At 41.2% G+C, this 16,235-nt stretch overlaps 1 protein-coding gene across 1 annotated transcript; it reads right to left on the reverse strand.

Annotated features, from left to right (window-relative positions):
* Positions 1–11,936: 11,936 nt before the first annotated feature.
* On the reverse strand, positions 11,937–15,848 carry LOC124688039 (hippocampus abundant transcript 1 protein-like). Its single transcript, XM_047221754.1, has 13 exons — positions 15,644–15,848; positions 15,418–15,529; positions 15,207–15,319; positions 14,601–14,956; positions 13,899–13,974; positions 13,482–13,568; positions 13,217–13,297; positions 13,096–13,128; positions 12,894–12,947; positions 12,775–12,816; positions 12,589–12,667; positions 12,432–12,502; positions 11,937–12,332 (listed from the first exon to the last, which is right to left on the reverse strand). Exons 1-13 carry the CDS (start codon positions 15,806–15,808, stop codon positions 12,240–12,242), a joined length of 1,362 nt encoding a protein of 453 aa, XP_047077710.1. The 5' UTR covers positions 15,809–15,848; the 3' UTR covers positions 11,937–12,239.
* Positions 15,849–16,235: the final 387 nt, after the last annotated feature.

Genomic DNA, 16,235 nt, shown 5'->3' on the forward strand with positions numbered 1-16,235 from the left:
CCGGGCGAAGAGGTACGTGGGCTGTGCTGGCTTCGGCTGTTGGACCGGGCTCAGGCTGCTTCGGGCTCCCTAGCCGGGCTCGCTGCGACAGGTAAGGTCCGGGTAAGGTTTCTTTCTTTTTCTTTTCGGTTATTCATTTACTCGTTTTGTATTTCCTATTTTGTATTCTGTTTTTAATTTAATTTCCATTCTTTTCTATTTTGCGAGGTATTTCAATGAGGTTAATTCCATGAAGAATTAATGCAATGGTTATTACACCATTTTCTTATTGGAAGAATGCATTTTATATTTGATTCTATTTCATACATATGGGCTTATTCAACACATCAATTAAGCATGATTATAGGTGTTCTTTAAGTTCCCTTTTTATTCAGATTGCAACTCTCTTTTTACTTATAAAGAGTTGATAATTCCTACTCTAGGTGTTTTAGAATTTATCATTAGGGTTTGAGCTCTTCATTGAGAATTTAGTTCCCTGCATATGATTTTATGTGATCCTCTATTTATTAAGATCTTGAAGTTTTGATTATCACTCTATGTCAAGGTTATCACTAATATGGTATTTTACTAGTACCTTGAAGTACTTAGAGTAATTCTACTCTCATCATGGTTTGATCTTGATTAATGGGTTAAGTGGTTGCTCACCATACATATGGTTTCAATTATAAAGTGTAGCACAAGATTTTGCTTATGTTCAGGAATTGAAGCATAAGATTTATTTGATGTGTAAATCTATGGTTCCAATGTTATTTACCTAATGACACATGGTTTGAATCTTAATTGTGGTTTAGGTTTTATTTGTGATCACCCAAGTGTTACTCAAACTAGGGTTGAAATTTAATTCGGGGTGGAGAAATGAGATGTCACCATATTGCATGTGCTAGGGTTTAATCTTCCCCAACCATGATAATGTGGTAGCTTACTTAACATTTTATGTTCTCCTCTAGTTACTAAGATTTTGAGAATTAATTTTATCTTCTACCAATTAGCTTCTCTTAGTATCCTTAATGAATAATTAAAGTAACTAAAGTAGTTATAGTTCTTTTTATAGTTAACTTTGGTCATATGGATATATGGTTTCTCACCATATGAAGTATAGTGTTTAACTCTAAGGTTCCCTTAGGTTCATTAATTGATGAATGAATGAGAAAATAGATGTGGTAAGATTCTACTTATTATCACCAATTGATTTACAATTATAGGTTGGAATATAAACCTAGGATTGCTTATTAGTTACCTCCCTATAAGTTCATGTGGTGAATGATATCTACTTATCTTATTAAGGTTTAAATTATCCTCACATACCTCAAGAGCATGATCATGTATTAAGCATGATCAACTTGTTCTTAATATCTTTACCTCAAGTTCTTAGGGTTTATGATCATCACTCAATTCATAATGATCAAGGTTTGACTTCCTAAATTATTTCTAATGGAATGGGTTCTCACTTCCATGATCAAGCATTGTCTTGATCAATTAGGGTATAATAGTTCTAATTTACCTTCTTGAATGGAACTACTATGGTTGCCTCTAAAGTTTATATCCCAGGAGAATGTCTGAGATATTATGTTAAGGTTCTACTAAATCAATGATGATATAATCATCAAGTGTATGGATAGTTATCTCCCTCATATTCAATTGTTTCCTTAACTACTTAAGTGTAACACCATAGCTTGGGGCTTACTTATAAAGGAATGGTTTATCCTAGAGTTTATGGTGTACTCACCATATCTCAATAGGTATCTAGTCTAAACTCCACTTGGCTATCTTGGTTGAATTAATCTCCTCCTTACTTTATCAATTCATGGATATGTTATTATTCCATGTGATACTAGGTTATCTCACCACTCCAAGGGAAATGGTTTGCAAGCTATTACTTTAGCTCAAGGTTGTTATTGCATCTCTAATAATTAGTAGATCCCTCACCTCTCTAGGTTTGATGCTTAATAATTTGGAATAGAGAAGAGTTATATATTTCTGGAGTTGATCTCCTTGTCTTGTTTCCAAAAGTGAAGTCAATTGAATACCATGAGGTTCATGGTAGGATCAAGGATTAGTCTTAGGACATGGAAAAGATAAGTGAAGAATAGTTTCTCCAATTATTGTTACTTGATTTCCAATTAAATGGATGTTCATATGTTATGGCAAGGAATTCCATATTATGATCTTTTATAAGATCAAGCAATTGATCATTGAGTAAAGTGTTGTTGTGTTGATTATTAGTTCCATTTGATCTAACCCCTTAGATCAAATCATCTCTACCCAAAACAAAGTTTTAGCAAAGTCACATTGAGGTTTATAGCGCTTGACTTGATGAGCTACTTCAATTCCACCAAGGTCAAGTGAAACTTCGATTCATCGTGACTGTTTTACTTTAAAGCGCGAAAATTCCCCAGATTTTCTATGCATGAATGCAATGCACACATCTGTTTCCTCTATTTTTGTAACCCCATTACCTGGGATATTACAGCCATCAACTATTCTTTGTTGAATATCATGTGAGTTGCTATGCATGTCCGTCTTGTCTGAAGTAAGAGAGATCTACCACCTTCATGGTTGGAGCATGCATATTGTTAGAGAAGAACATTGGGCCGCTAACTAAAGCCATGATCCATGGTGGAAGTTTCAGTCTTGGACATATATCCTCAATCTCATATGAGAATAATAATTGTTGCCACATGCTTATGCATTAAAGAGGAGTCCATTATCCGTTGTCCATGTTGTCCCGGTATGGATGTCTAAGTTAAGAATAATCAAAAGCGAGAAATCCAAAATGCGAGCTTTCTCCTTAGACCTTTGTACAGGCGGCATGGAGGTACCCCATTGTGACACTTGGTTAAAACATGTGCATTGCAAAGATCCGGTAGTCCAAGCTAATTAGGACAAGGTGCGGGAACTATTAGTATACTATGCATGAGGCTTGCAACTTGTAAGATATAATTTACATAACTCATATGCTTTATTACTACCGTTGACAAAATTGTTTCATGTTTTCAAAATAAAAGCTCTAGCACAAATATAGCAATCAATGCTTTCCTCTTTGAAGGACCATTCTTTTTACTTTTATGTTGAGTCAGTTCACCTATTTCTCTCCACCTCAAGAAGCAAACACTTGTGTGAACTGTGCATTGATTCCTACATATTTGCATATTGTACTTGTTATATTACTCTATGTTGACAATTACTCATGAGATATACATGTTACAAGTTGAAAGCAACCGCTGAAACTTAATATTCCTTTGTGTTGCTTCAATGCCTTTACTTTGATTTATTGCTTTATGAGTTAACTCTTATGCAAGATTTATTAATACTTGTCTTGAAGTACTATTCATGAAAAGTCTTTGCTTTATGATTCACTTGTTTACTCATGTCATTACCATTGTTTTGATCGCTGCATCCACTACATATGTTTACAAATAGTATGATCAAGGTTATGATGGCATATCACTTCAGAAATTATCTTTGTTATCGTTTTACCTGCTCGGGACGAGCAGTACTAAGCTTGGGGATGCTTGATACGTCTCCGACGTATCGATAATTTCTTATGTTCTATGCCATATTATTGATGATACCTACATGTTTTATGCACACTTTATGTCATATTCGTGCATTTTCCGGAACTAACCTATTAACAAGATGCCGAAGTGCCGGTTCCTGTTTTCTGCTGTTTTTGGTTTCGAAATCCTAGCAACGAAATATTCTCGGAATTGGACGAAACAAAGACCCGGGGGCCTACTTTGCCACGAACCTTCCGAAGACCGAAGAGCATACGAAGTGGGGCCACGAGGTGGCCAAACCACAAGGCGGCGCGACCAAGGGGGCCCGCGCCGCCCGTGGTGTGGGCCCCTCGTCGACCCCCGACTCGCCCTTCCGCCTACTTAAAGCCTCCGTCGCGAAACCCCCGAGGCGAAAAAACCACGATACGGAAAACCTTCCGGAGCCGCCGCCATCGCGAAGCCAAGATCCGGGGGACAGGAGTCTCCGTTCCGGCACCCTGCCGGAGCGGGGAAGTGCCCCCGGAAGGCTTCTCCATCGACACCGCTGCCATCTCCACCGCCATCTTCATCACCGCTGCTGCTCCCATGAGGAGGGAGTAGTTCTCCATCGAGGCTCGGGGCTGTACTGGTAGCTATGTGGTTCATCTCTCTCCTATGTACTTCAATACAATAATCTCATGAGCTGCCTTACATGATTGAGATTCATATGATGATGCTTGTAATCTAGATGTCACTATGCTAGTCGAGTGAGTTTTACTTATGTGATCTCCGGAGACTCCTTGTCCCACGTGTGTAAAGGTGACAATGTGTGCACCGTGTGGGTCTCTTAGGCTATATTTCACAGAATACTTACTCACTGTTATGGATGGCGTAGTGAAGTGCTTATTTATATCTCTTTATGATTGCAATGTGTTTTGTATCACAATTTATCTATGTGCTACTCTAGTGATGTGTTATTAAAGTAGTTTTATTCCTCCCGCACGGTGTAATGGTGACGAGTGTGTGCATCCGTGTTAGTACTTGGCGTATGCTATGATCATGATCTCTTGTAGATTGTGAAGTTAACTATTGCTATGATAGTATTGATATGGTCTATTCCTCCTACGTGGCGTGAAGGTGACAGGTGTGCATGCTATGTTAGTACTTGGTTTAGTCGTGTTGATCTTTCTTGCACTCTAAGGTTATTTAAATATGAACATTGAATTGTGGAGCTTGTTAACTCCGGCATTGAGGGTTCGTGTAATCCTACGCAATGTGTTCATCATCCAACAAGAGTGTAGAGTATGCATCTATCTATTACATTATGTGATCAATGTTGAGAGTGTCCACTAGTGAAAGTCTAATCCCTAGGCCTTGTTCCTAAATATCGCTATCGCTGCTTGTTTACTTGTTTCTTCGCGTTACTACTGCTGCGTTACTACCGCTGCGTTACTATCGCTTGTTTATTGTCCTGGGCAAAGCACTTTTCCGGTGCTCGTTGCTACTACTTATTCATACCACCTGTATTTCACTATCTCTTCGCCGAACTAGTGCACCTATTAGGTGTGTTGGGGACACAAGAGACTTCTTGCTTTGTGGTTGCAGGGGTTGCATGAGAGGGATATCTTTGACCTCTTCCTCCCTGAGATCGATAAACCTTGGGTGATCCACTTAAGGGAAACTTGCTGCTGTTCTACAAACCTCTGCTCTTGGAGGCCCAACACTGTCTACAAGAATAGAAGCTCCCGTAGACATCAGAGGCTCCCAAATCTGTAACAATACAACAATCAACAACAACACATCAACCCAAATCAACTAGGGAACCAAATAGGAACACTAGCATGAGATCCCTCAAACAAATGAGGGGGAAATGAAGAACGCTTCGGTGAGGATGTAGATTGGTGTCTTCTCCTTCGAATCTCCAAAGATCAAGAGCTTTGGTTGGGGAGGAAGGAGATCTTGCAAATCTTGTGTTCTTGAGGTGGCTCTAATGGTGGTGAAGCTTGGCAGATTTTTCTTGCAATGATTGAGCAACTTGTCCCTTTGGAGAAGAGAGCTATTTATATGATTGGATCTCTCGGATCCGACCGTTGGGGCGAAATCCACTAACACCGGAAGTTCCGGCCGGGAGGGCCGAAAGTTCCGGCCGGCATCGAAGTACCGGCCAGGAGGGCCGGAACTTCCGCCAGGAAAATTCTTCGTCAGACATCCAATTCAGCATATGTTTGGGCGGAACTAGGGCGGAACTTCCGGTGACCGGAAGTTCCGGCCAAGTTCCGGAATTGTGAGAAAACCTTACTGGACTATACTGAGCCACAATTGCCGATTTCCGGAACTTGCCCGGAAGTTGGGCGGAAGTTCCGCCGACCGAAACTTCCGGCCACCAGCATCGGAACTTCCGGCCAGGGAACAAAAACAGCAAACAAAACTGCGCTGAATGACCTCTGCTGAACGTACCAGGGCGGAAGTTCCGCCTGCTGGGGCCGGAACTTCCGCCAGAAATAAAAAGGCCTTCAGAACTTCAGAACAGGCAAACCATTTCGCCGATCAAATATATATTCCGAAAACTTGTACCTGTCTACATCAACACACATAAATATGTACCTAGTGTTGACATCAAACACACAAAACCCAAAAGGGCGGGAAATGTTCTTTCAACTTCCTTCTATAAGGAAATGTTTGGAACTGTAGCTGATACAGGTATCAGATTGGACAGTGAGATCTAGAAAGAAAGGGAGAAATTGAATAACCTAGATCATCTGTACATGGATAGAAGATTTTCTATGGAAGAAGTCAAAGATATTGTTGACCAGATGGAGAACAATAAAGCTGATGGGCCTGATGGCTTCCTATTGAATTCTACCAACACTGTTCGGAGATTGTTAAACATGATGTCATGGAAGTGTTTGATGACTTGTTTGATCACAAAATTGGTCTTGATAGAATCAATTATGGGATATTATTACTTTGATCCCAAAATATGCTGATGATGATGTTATACAGAAGTTCAGGCCTATTTGTTTGTTACAAGTTTTCTTCAAGATTGTGACCAAAGCCTTGACTATCATAGCAGCTCATGTAATGAACAAGTTGTTGCACCCCTGTCAAACTGCTTTTGTTAAAGGAAGATACATCACTGATCGAGTAATGCTGTTACAGAAGGTCCTTAGGGAAAACAAATTTATAAAACAACAAGGGGTTGTTTTGAAAATTGATTTTAAAAAAGCATATGATAAAGTAAATTGGGAATTCATGTTTGACTGTTGCAAGCAAAAAGGATTCAGTGATAAATGGATGATCTGGATCAGGAAAGTTGTTACTGGAGGGACCCTTAGTGTCAAGGTGAATGACAAGGTTGGTCCATACTTCACTAGTTATAAAGGAGTAAGACATGGTGACTCCTTTGCTCCCTTTCTGTTCAATATGGCAGCAAACAGCCTGGCTAAGATGGTTTATCTGGCTCAGCAAAATGGCTTTCTTACTGGGTTGGCTAGCAATTTGATACACTAGGGGGTTGCTATGTTGCAATATGCTGATGATACCATTTTGTTGATCCAAGATGATTTACAGCAGGCTATTAATTTGAAACTTTTGTTGTATATCTTGGAATCTATGTCTGGCTTGAAAATTAACTTTGAAAAGGTGAGGTGATGTTGATTCTGGAGGATGATATCAAATTAAATTACTTTGCTGACCTGTTCAACTGTCAAAGAGGGAGTTGGCCTATCAAATACCTAGGAACCCCTGTTTGTGCTAGAAGGACTACTGTTGCTGAAATGGGCTTCATTAGTGATAAGACGAAGAAGAAAATGAGTGATTGATTGGTAATTCCATGTCCATTGGTGGAAGCCTGGTGAAAATTGATGCTTGCTTGTCCATTACTGCAGTGTATCAGATGTCTTTGAGATTGCTGCAAAAAAAAAATAGAACAAATGGACAAACCTATCAGATCATTTTTCTGGGCTGGTAGTGCTTATAAAATAAAATATCATTTTGTGAGATGGAAATGGATATGTAAACCTAAGACAAAAGCTGGCCTGGGTGTACATGACTTGGTCAAATTCAACATCAATTTGATTGCAAATGGTGGTGGAATTGGAACATGACTCTGGTCCTTGGTAAAAATTTATGGATTTGAAATATCTCAACGGTTCCGGTGTTTATTATACCAAACATAGGCATGGAGATTCCCCCTTATGGACAGATATGCTACAGGTAAAAAAATATATATCTATGTGGTAGAAGGATGCAGGTGGGAAATGGAGCTATGACCAGTTTCTGGGGTGATTCCTGGTGCATCATAAATCTTCTGAAAGACATGTTCCGTGAGCTCTATAGTATTTGCCATGAACAGCTTGTGACAGTTGCTGTGTGCTGGGTGTTTTCCTTCAGGAGGTGGTTAACACCTGATTTGATCATGCAAAGAGATGGATTACCGGCATAGCTGAATCAGATAATTGTGAGTCAGGAAAAAGATGCCCCCTTGTGGAAATGGGCTAAATGTGGCAAATTCTCTGATAAATCAGTGTATAAACATCTTTGCAACAATGGGATACATAGGTCCTTTCGCCATCTATGGAGCAAAATTCCCTTAAAAATAAAGATTTGGCTTTGGTTGATATGGCATAATGCCACTTCCACCGAGGATAATTTGATCAGGCGCAATTGGACTGGAAATCCTCTGTCAGTTTTGTAGAGAGCATGAATCTATCAACCATTTGTTCTTTGGCTGTGTTGCTGCCAAATTCGTCTGGAGCACCGTGGTAAATGCCATCGGTTCTCCTACGCGTACTGGGAGTTTCTCCCAATATTTCTGGTGGTTCCCGAAGTTTGTGTCTGCCAGCCGCAACAAGAAGATTGCTGGCCTGGCATAAATTTGCTAGGCTATTTGGAAGCTGAGAAATAGAGTCTGCTTCGAAAATAAACTGATCAATTCCCCCTATGAACTAATTAGTTATGCTGTCGTGTTTATGAAATACTGGGCAGGACTTCATGGGGGAAGGACGCTGTAGATATTCAAGCTGGTGCTGACAATCTCATGAGGCTTGCGTCGACGGGAGGAGGTGCTGAACCTGGGAGCTCTAGCCCGAACCCTACTCTTCGCATGGAGGATAAAAAGCCCGAGGATGACAAAAACGCTGGAGATATCGTTTGAAAAAAATGTTGTGGTAAAAGATAGTGCTTTTGAGATCCTTTTCGATGCTTCTGTCTTGTTGCCTGGGTGATCCTTTCGTTGATGTCTCGTTTTCGGTGGATATCAGAGTACATGCGTTCTTTCAATAAGACTCGTTTAGCGTTTGCTTGGGTTACTGGTTTGTTCGAACGCTAGCATTGGGGCGGCGCTTTTTGCCTTTCTGATTTTTATGCTTCTTGTAAGAACTACCTAGACATGATTTCGTTATCTCTCCGATAATGAAATTTGATTCCTCTGTTGGATCGCATGGAAAAAAATAAAAAATAAACCAATGATGTGTTGTTGCAGTCGACGATAAGGAAATTTGTGAGGGTGTTGAATAGACATGAATACGCAGATAGGCAAACATATCTGTTAACCAAAAAAGAATGAGTTTTTTCTTAGGTAATGATGAGAACGAGATTTTCTTTGGCTAACACGAAAATCTCTCGTGGTGTGTACCGACACCGATGACATCGCGGGGTGGGAGTAGGAGGAGACGCCATTGCCGCTGCCGCTGCCGCTTGGACCATCCATAGGACGAAGGGGAGGTCCTGTTCTCCGCTTTAAGCAGGAGGGAATAGCTCCTGCATGCAGGTGTTCGGTCGTGGGCTCGGCCCATATATGTGATGCGTATCTAGTCAGCTAGAGGTTTCATCTTTCTTTCTTTTTTCTTTACATGCACTAGTGAGCCAGAGGTGAAATCTAAAAAAGTTCAAATCTAAAAGTGTTCAAAACCTGAAAATAGTTCAAAACGAAAATAGTTCAGATTAAAAACTGTTCAAATATATTCGAAAAAGTTCAAATCTAAAAAAGTTCAAACTTGAAATATCAAAATAAAAAATCAGATTCTAATAAATATAAAAACCAGATTTAAAAAGTTCATGTTTGAAAATTGTTGAAATCCAAAAATATTCAGATTAAAATTGTTCAGATAAAAAATATTAAAATTTAAAAAGTGTTCATATTCAAAAAATGTTCAAATTCGAAAAAAGTTCAAATCTGAAAATGTTAAAAAATAAAATTAGTTCAACTTAAAAAAGTTCAGAATGAAAACTTCAGAAAAAACCGATCGAAAAAACCAGAACTGGAGGGTAAAACCAGCACAACCTAAAAAAATCCTGGAAAAAAAAAGATAAACCTGAAGAAAAAAACGAAGGAAGAGCCCCTGCCCTCGCTAACGGGCCGGCCCAGTCCTACCCCGCTCTGTGCGGAGCGCCAGATAGTGCCCGCTATGAGCGGCGAATACGACCCATAATAATATTGTGGCCGGACTGTACAACATGCTAATGGGCTTTCATCATGTTTGTGCGTGCTAATGACATGGCAGGTTGTTGGGTACTCCGGCAGTCCTATACACCGACCAGGTCGGTGCCGATGCGGGTTGCCGCACACCCTGGTCGGGTATTGGGCCTGGCCCATTTAACGTTTTTCGCTTTCCTTTTCTCTTTTCTCTTTTTTTTCTTTTTTTCTTTTTCCGTTTTCTGTTTTCTTTTCTTTTCTTTCTGTTTATTCTTTCTTTTGTTCAAATTAGAAAAGTCTATATTCGAAAAATGTTTAAATTCGAAAAACGTTAAATTTGAGAATTACTAAAATTTGAAAACTGTATAAATTCAAAAATTGTTCAAATATGAAAATCGTTCATACTCGAAATTTGTTCAAATTTGAAAATTGTTCTAATATGAAAATCGTTCAGATTCGAAAATTGTTCAAATATAAATTTTGTTCAAATTCAAAAATGTTCAAATTCGGAAATTGTTCATAGAAAAAAATACATTTTTGTTCAAATTAAAAAATCTTCAAATCTGAAAATGTTCAGATTTTTAAAAAGTGATTTATTTTTAATTTGAATTTTTTAAATTTTACAAATGTTCAGATTTTTAAAAAAGATTCTTTTAAAAAAGAAAACAAACAACAGAAAAAAAGAAACGAAAAAGAAAAACCGTCTTACCTGATGTTGGGCTGCGGCCCAGTTAGTAAAATCCGGGCGCGCGGGGTGTGCGGCGACGGCTTCCGCACCGACCAGCTCGGCATACAGCAGCTCCCTGGGTACTCACTCAGCGATTTCTACGCCTGGATCACCCAAGATGCTTGCCCCCAGGCCTACTCGCTATGTTTTTTTTTATTTGGGTAGTGCTCACAATACCGGGTTCAAAACTTCCCAGCCTTCAAATCCCCAGCCGTTAGATCAAACCCCCTAGGCCGTTAGATCGGCTTAAATGTCTAATTTCACCTTAAATTCTGTTTTTTTATTTACTGTAGCAAAAAACCCCCTTTTTTTTTACTTCACCGAAGCAAAAGCGGTGTCAATAAAAATAAAAATAAAACATCGGACATGGAGGTCGTCGAAGACCAAAAAATACCCCCCCTTTTTTTTACTTCACTGAAGCAATTTTATTTTGACATAAAAAATTTGCGCCTATTTCATAGATGAGTTCATCGTGGAGTCCAAGCGCACAATTTTTTTTGGAAGTTGAGGACTTGCTCTTCGATGACGATGCCGAGAGTATGATTGTGACCCTTGCCGTGAAGGAGCTCGAGGACCGAAAGAATAAGAAGCGGCGAGGATCGACCGTTGGCCGTCTGTACATCACCAGAACTGTGCGCTCGATCATCAGATGCTCATACATGATTATTTTGCCAAGGACCCCATCTACCTGTCTCATATATTTCTTCTGCGATATCAAATGCGTGGAGATTGTTTGTGAAGATTTGTGGAATTTGTCAAACCAACAAGAAATCCAGACCAATTCCAAGCATTTCTTAAGACGTACCGACTGACTAAAGAGAGTGACATACATACCCAGCTTTGAGATGCTCTCATTGAGCACCACCGTCCATGGGTAGTTGCATGGGAAATAGTGGCCCACTTTTATTCATTTGATTTCCTATACATTATGTGTGATTCGAACCATTTGTTACTTGTTTAATTATTTGGTTTGAACTATTGATGTAGATTGGATTATTGTTGTATTGTGTGATGTCTAAAACATTCATAATTTACCCGCAAAAAAACATTCATAATTTAGTTTATATTGATATCATATTTACAGTTGGTTATCCAAAATCATACATATGTGCTAAAATGCTGAAAACCTGCTTTAAGGTGCCGCGGGCTCTGGCGGAACAAATCATCTATTCGGCGCGCGCCACCTTAAAACATTTTTTCGGCGCCCCCTATGCGCGTTTTAATAGCTTGATATATACGGGATATGTTAGAGTTGCTCTAATGCTAGTATTTTACTGAACCACGCATCTGGATTCAGAACCTTGCGTGGAGCTTACCCTGGCCATCTAACTGCTTCTCAGTCATGCCTTTCTGAAGATATTTACAGTTAAGTTGTTCGGTCAGGTATGTATGTGCTAATGTACAAGCAGGAGCAAGTTTACAGAAGTCTGGCCTTGCTCACTCTGCTGGCCAGCTTTGCGTCGTCTGTGTGATGGAGGAAGAGGTGCCTTAATTTACAGATGATTCATTCTCCTGGAAACATGACTTTAACTTGTGTATTGCTTCGCGATACTCTTCATTCTTCATGCATGCTGTGTGTCAGTATATGGGGATCGGTTTACATATTGCTTTGATAACTCACTCAGCATGCTTGCTCATGCTGCACAATGCTCACTTTCTCGCTTGCTCCACATCTTTCCCCACGCATCCTAGTGCTGATGACAAATGCAATGAGCTGCAAAACACATACAAAAAAAATCTTTAGTTTCAGGGAGTACATAGCTATTGCATTGAACAGAAGTCAACAAAGGTGTTCCACATCTTTCCTGCTTACCGTACAAAAACCAGCAACCATAATGCTGAAACCTTTGAAGTCAAAAGGCTTTGTGTCCGAAAGGAACCATGCTGACACAAGAGAACAAGACAATTATTTTGCGTTATATGCCATTTGGGAAATTAACACTTACATTCATTATTTCATGCACCCTTACCTGTTAAGGGAGTAAAGATGAGTGGGGCTAATATGCTAGCAAACGAACTAATTCCAGATATACACCCTTGAGCAATCCCCTGGAAGCCAACACCAAACAATTGATCTCATGAGCACACTTACAAGTGCAAACTGCTGGGTAATACATGAAAAACATCAGTACCTAGCTTCAATTAATTTAAGTTACCTGCTCATTTGATCCAACACTTTTTGATACATTCGTTCTTATCTACAGAAGTTTAAAACATCATCAAATGGATCTCTCGGAAATAAAAGGAGAACAAATGTGAGCAAAATATGGCTTACAGATGGGTGAACAAAGGAACTCAAAATTATAAAGGCTGCAGCAAAATATGGTACCTGTGAGATGTTTAAGGCAAATTTAGAAAGCATAAACTAGAAATAGACTCTTGCCTATATATGTAAGTTGCTAGTATTGTTACACTGCAAAATTTAGAAAGCAACAAAAAATAAGGAAGCAATTGTCAATGCATGCCATAGAAAGTACCCAGTATGACCATGCGATCCCGTAGAGGAAAACCTGCAGTATGACAATTATTTAGCATGTGAAAACATGGTGCGTAATATAATCAGCAAGTAACAGAAAATATTTAGTAGAAGGCTGTTACATGGGTGCATCCTCCTAACAGCCCAATAATAAGTAGCATCTCCTCACCAATGAATGGAGCAAGGACTGGCATTACTGTTAGCTGCAAAGATGGTATCCTAAGTCAAATAAAATGTAAAATGCAGATATAATTTGAACAGGAACTATTGCAACCTTGAAATGTAATTTAAAAGATTCAGGTCTGCAGCTAGCGTTGAGATGGCCGAAATTCAATGTTGCAAGCCCGCAACCACAAATTTGCTCTGTAGTTACGATGCTATGGGTACCTGTGAGAGCATTCCGGCAGCACCCGCAATCAGCAGTAGATTAGCAAACTCGTCCTTGCTGTAGCCAAACTGTGCTTTGAGGTAGTACTGCAAATAAGTCAACAATCAGTTAAATGTCACAAATAAGGGGAGAAAACAGACACTCCACGGCAATCATTGGAAGGCGTGCATAGTTGCAACGGGGTACTAATAGTTAGAATGAAAAATGTTACACTATGTTCAGCAAAAAATTCTGGAAAGAAGTATTTAGGTGAAGAATGGAGAACTGAATTAGTCCAGTACAATGGCCTTACTAATTCAGCAGGACACAAAGCAGCTATGTTTGCTGAAATCTAGGATTTCTGAAGTCTGATCCTTGTTATTCAAAAATCCAAATAAATGGCTAACTTGAGACAGTGAAAGAAAATACAGACATACCAGTAATGCAGTCTGAAGTCCATGTTCACCAAGACTGTAAAAGAAAGTAATCATTGCCGCCGCTGACAATGTCAAGCTGCACGGATCAGCAATAGCACATCAGCAGACGCTACTTATTAGTACCAGTAATCTGCTGTCATATAGGATTCGAGAGCAACAGATCAGGTGTAATCTGAACAACATTGGTACAATTACTGGCAGTTATTATTCGAACGGAAAAACGAGTGTGCATATATGGAACATGGGGGCATGTGAACCCACTTTTTGAAAAGTTCCGTTTGTGATGTCAAAACATGTTTTAAAAATCGAAACACAAAATAATTTCCCAGATGATCTCAAATATGTGCCCTGGACATGAGTTTCGTGACGAAAAAACTTTTTATTTTGTCTCGGCAAAAAAGTGAATTTTTGCAGGGCTATATAGTAGTATATATGTGACGTATTTTGCCTTTTTTAATTCTGAAATAAAAAAATGGTTTCTCCGCGAAAACTTTCTACGTACACATAAAACATGCGTACGTACCCGGATATTTTTATTTCAGAATTTTTTAACATTTGGAAAATGTATTTCCAACTAGGGTTCACATGCACCCATGTTTAAACCGGACTTTTCCCAGAAAAACACATTACTTACACTACGGTATCAGGCAGTTCAGCAGCCAAAAGAAATAATTGCCGAGGTTATTCAGCAAGAAACCTGACCTGCTAGTGAGAAGCGCGACCATGTCGGACGGAGACGGCAGCACGCCCTTGTAGGGCGGGAGCCTCGGCGACAGCTCTCCATCAGAAGAACTGGAGGAAGAAGTGGCAGAAGAGCAGGGCGAGCCTTGGAGCAGGGGATCGCAGGCTTCGTCATCGAAGGAGACCGCGGCGCCCGAATCCGGGACGAATGCCCTGAGGTAGATGGCTCCCGCCGCCGCGACGGCAGCGGCGACCTGGAACGTGGATGAGGTCGGTAGGAACCGCGCGGTCACGGTCCCGGAGAGGAACCCGGCCGCCGACACGCCGGAGAGGAGCCCGAACGCCGCCGCGCGCCGCCTAGTTCCTACATGGTCGGCCTGCGTCCACAAAATCAGCAGCGGTCACGCACTAGCGGTTGGATCGTCTATTTTTTTAGGTGGATCGTCCACTTTTGATCCACTGACATGTGGGTCCACTCATCGGATTTCCTGGTACAAGGTGACTTGTGGTACGGACTATGTTCTTTCTCTTCACGTGATGCTAGTTCATTTGCGTATTCTGTCTACTCTATATGCATGGAGTTTGGAGTACTATATCTGATGCCTAATCGCTAGTTGTAATATTTACCACGTAGGCAAGCGACAGGCAGTGCATGCTGCCCTCGCAGAAAATCCCGGCGACGATCTTGGCGACGTAGTACACGTAGAAGTACACCTCCGAGCGCTTGCAGGCCAGTATAACTGCCGAAACAAAACGAGGAGAGTAAATCGAAAATCTCAATGCGCACGCTGCACACGAACCTCACCAGGGAATCAAACTGCAGACCGCACATACGTACACAGCGGCAAAATCGCGACGGTCACCGGCAGCGTCATCAGGGCCTTTCGGCCATACCTGTCTGACAAATTCCCGACGATCGGAGTCACCACGAGAGCACCCAGCCCCGTGATCTGCATGTACGTGTGTATATGCCAATGTCAAACACTGTGAAGCAGCTCCAATCCAGACGAAATGCTACAGCGAAATGCGATGGCGGGGGGACGAGAGGTCGCGGGAGCACTCACGGCGTTCTGGAAGCCGCTGAGGTAGATGGCGACGGAGCACTCGTCTTGGCCGGGGCAGACGGCGTCCATGGTCACGTCGGTGATCGACGGGAGCACCATGAAGGAGGAGAAGTGGAAGAGGAAGCTCACCACGAACAGGTGCCCTAGCCCGACGAAGTCCTTCATCCTTCCCGTCCACTTGCCGCCGGCGTGTGCTGCTGCCTCGAGCTTCGGCACACTCCAGTACTCCACCGCTGCTAGCTTGGGATCATGCGATTCCGGGTGAATGCCGTTTTATTAATACTCACATCACAGGATGCCACTGCACTCGACGACAAAGCAAATGCATCGCTTCAAGCAAGAGCATGATCAACCGAGGCGTCGTGGCATGGAGCTTCCTTGTTGAGTGAGGTTGGCAAGCTGAGCGACCCCATCACTACCGGTGACACTCCCGTTTTCGCCAAGTATGCAGCGTGCGTGCCCAAAGGGGCCGAACAATACTGTAACCGCGCCTCGCGTGTCATCCTTTGAGCACGCGAGCTTAGCTAGTGTGTTGCGACGACGGCGACAAGCTGACAGCGAGATGGAGACCCAGAAACAGTGTCCCCGGTGG

The sequence above is a fragment of the Lolium rigidum genome, chromosome 2 (assembly GCF_022539505.1).
Source record: "Lolium rigidum isolate FL_2022 chromosome 2, APGP_CSIRO_Lrig_0.1, whole genome shotgun sequence".
Lineage (NCBI taxonomy): Eukaryota > Viridiplantae > Streptophyta > Magnoliopsida > Poales > Poaceae > Lolium > Lolium rigidum.

Bases quoted from the DNA above. Each gene is read 5' to 3' on its own strand.
- LOC124688039 (XM_047221754.1), bottom strand. From the start codon at position 15,808: ATGAAGGACTTCGTCGGGCTAGGGCACCTGTTCGTGGTGAGCTTCCTC. The intron at 15,320-15,417 runs GTACGTATGTGC...TTGTTTCGGCAG, and splicing joins CGTCGCGATTTTGCCGCTGT to TTATACTGGCCTGCAAGCGC. The intron at 12,668-12,774 runs GTAACTTAAATT...GTTGGCTTCCAG, and splicing joins GTGTTGGATCAAATGAGCAG to GGGATTGCTCAAGGGTGTAT.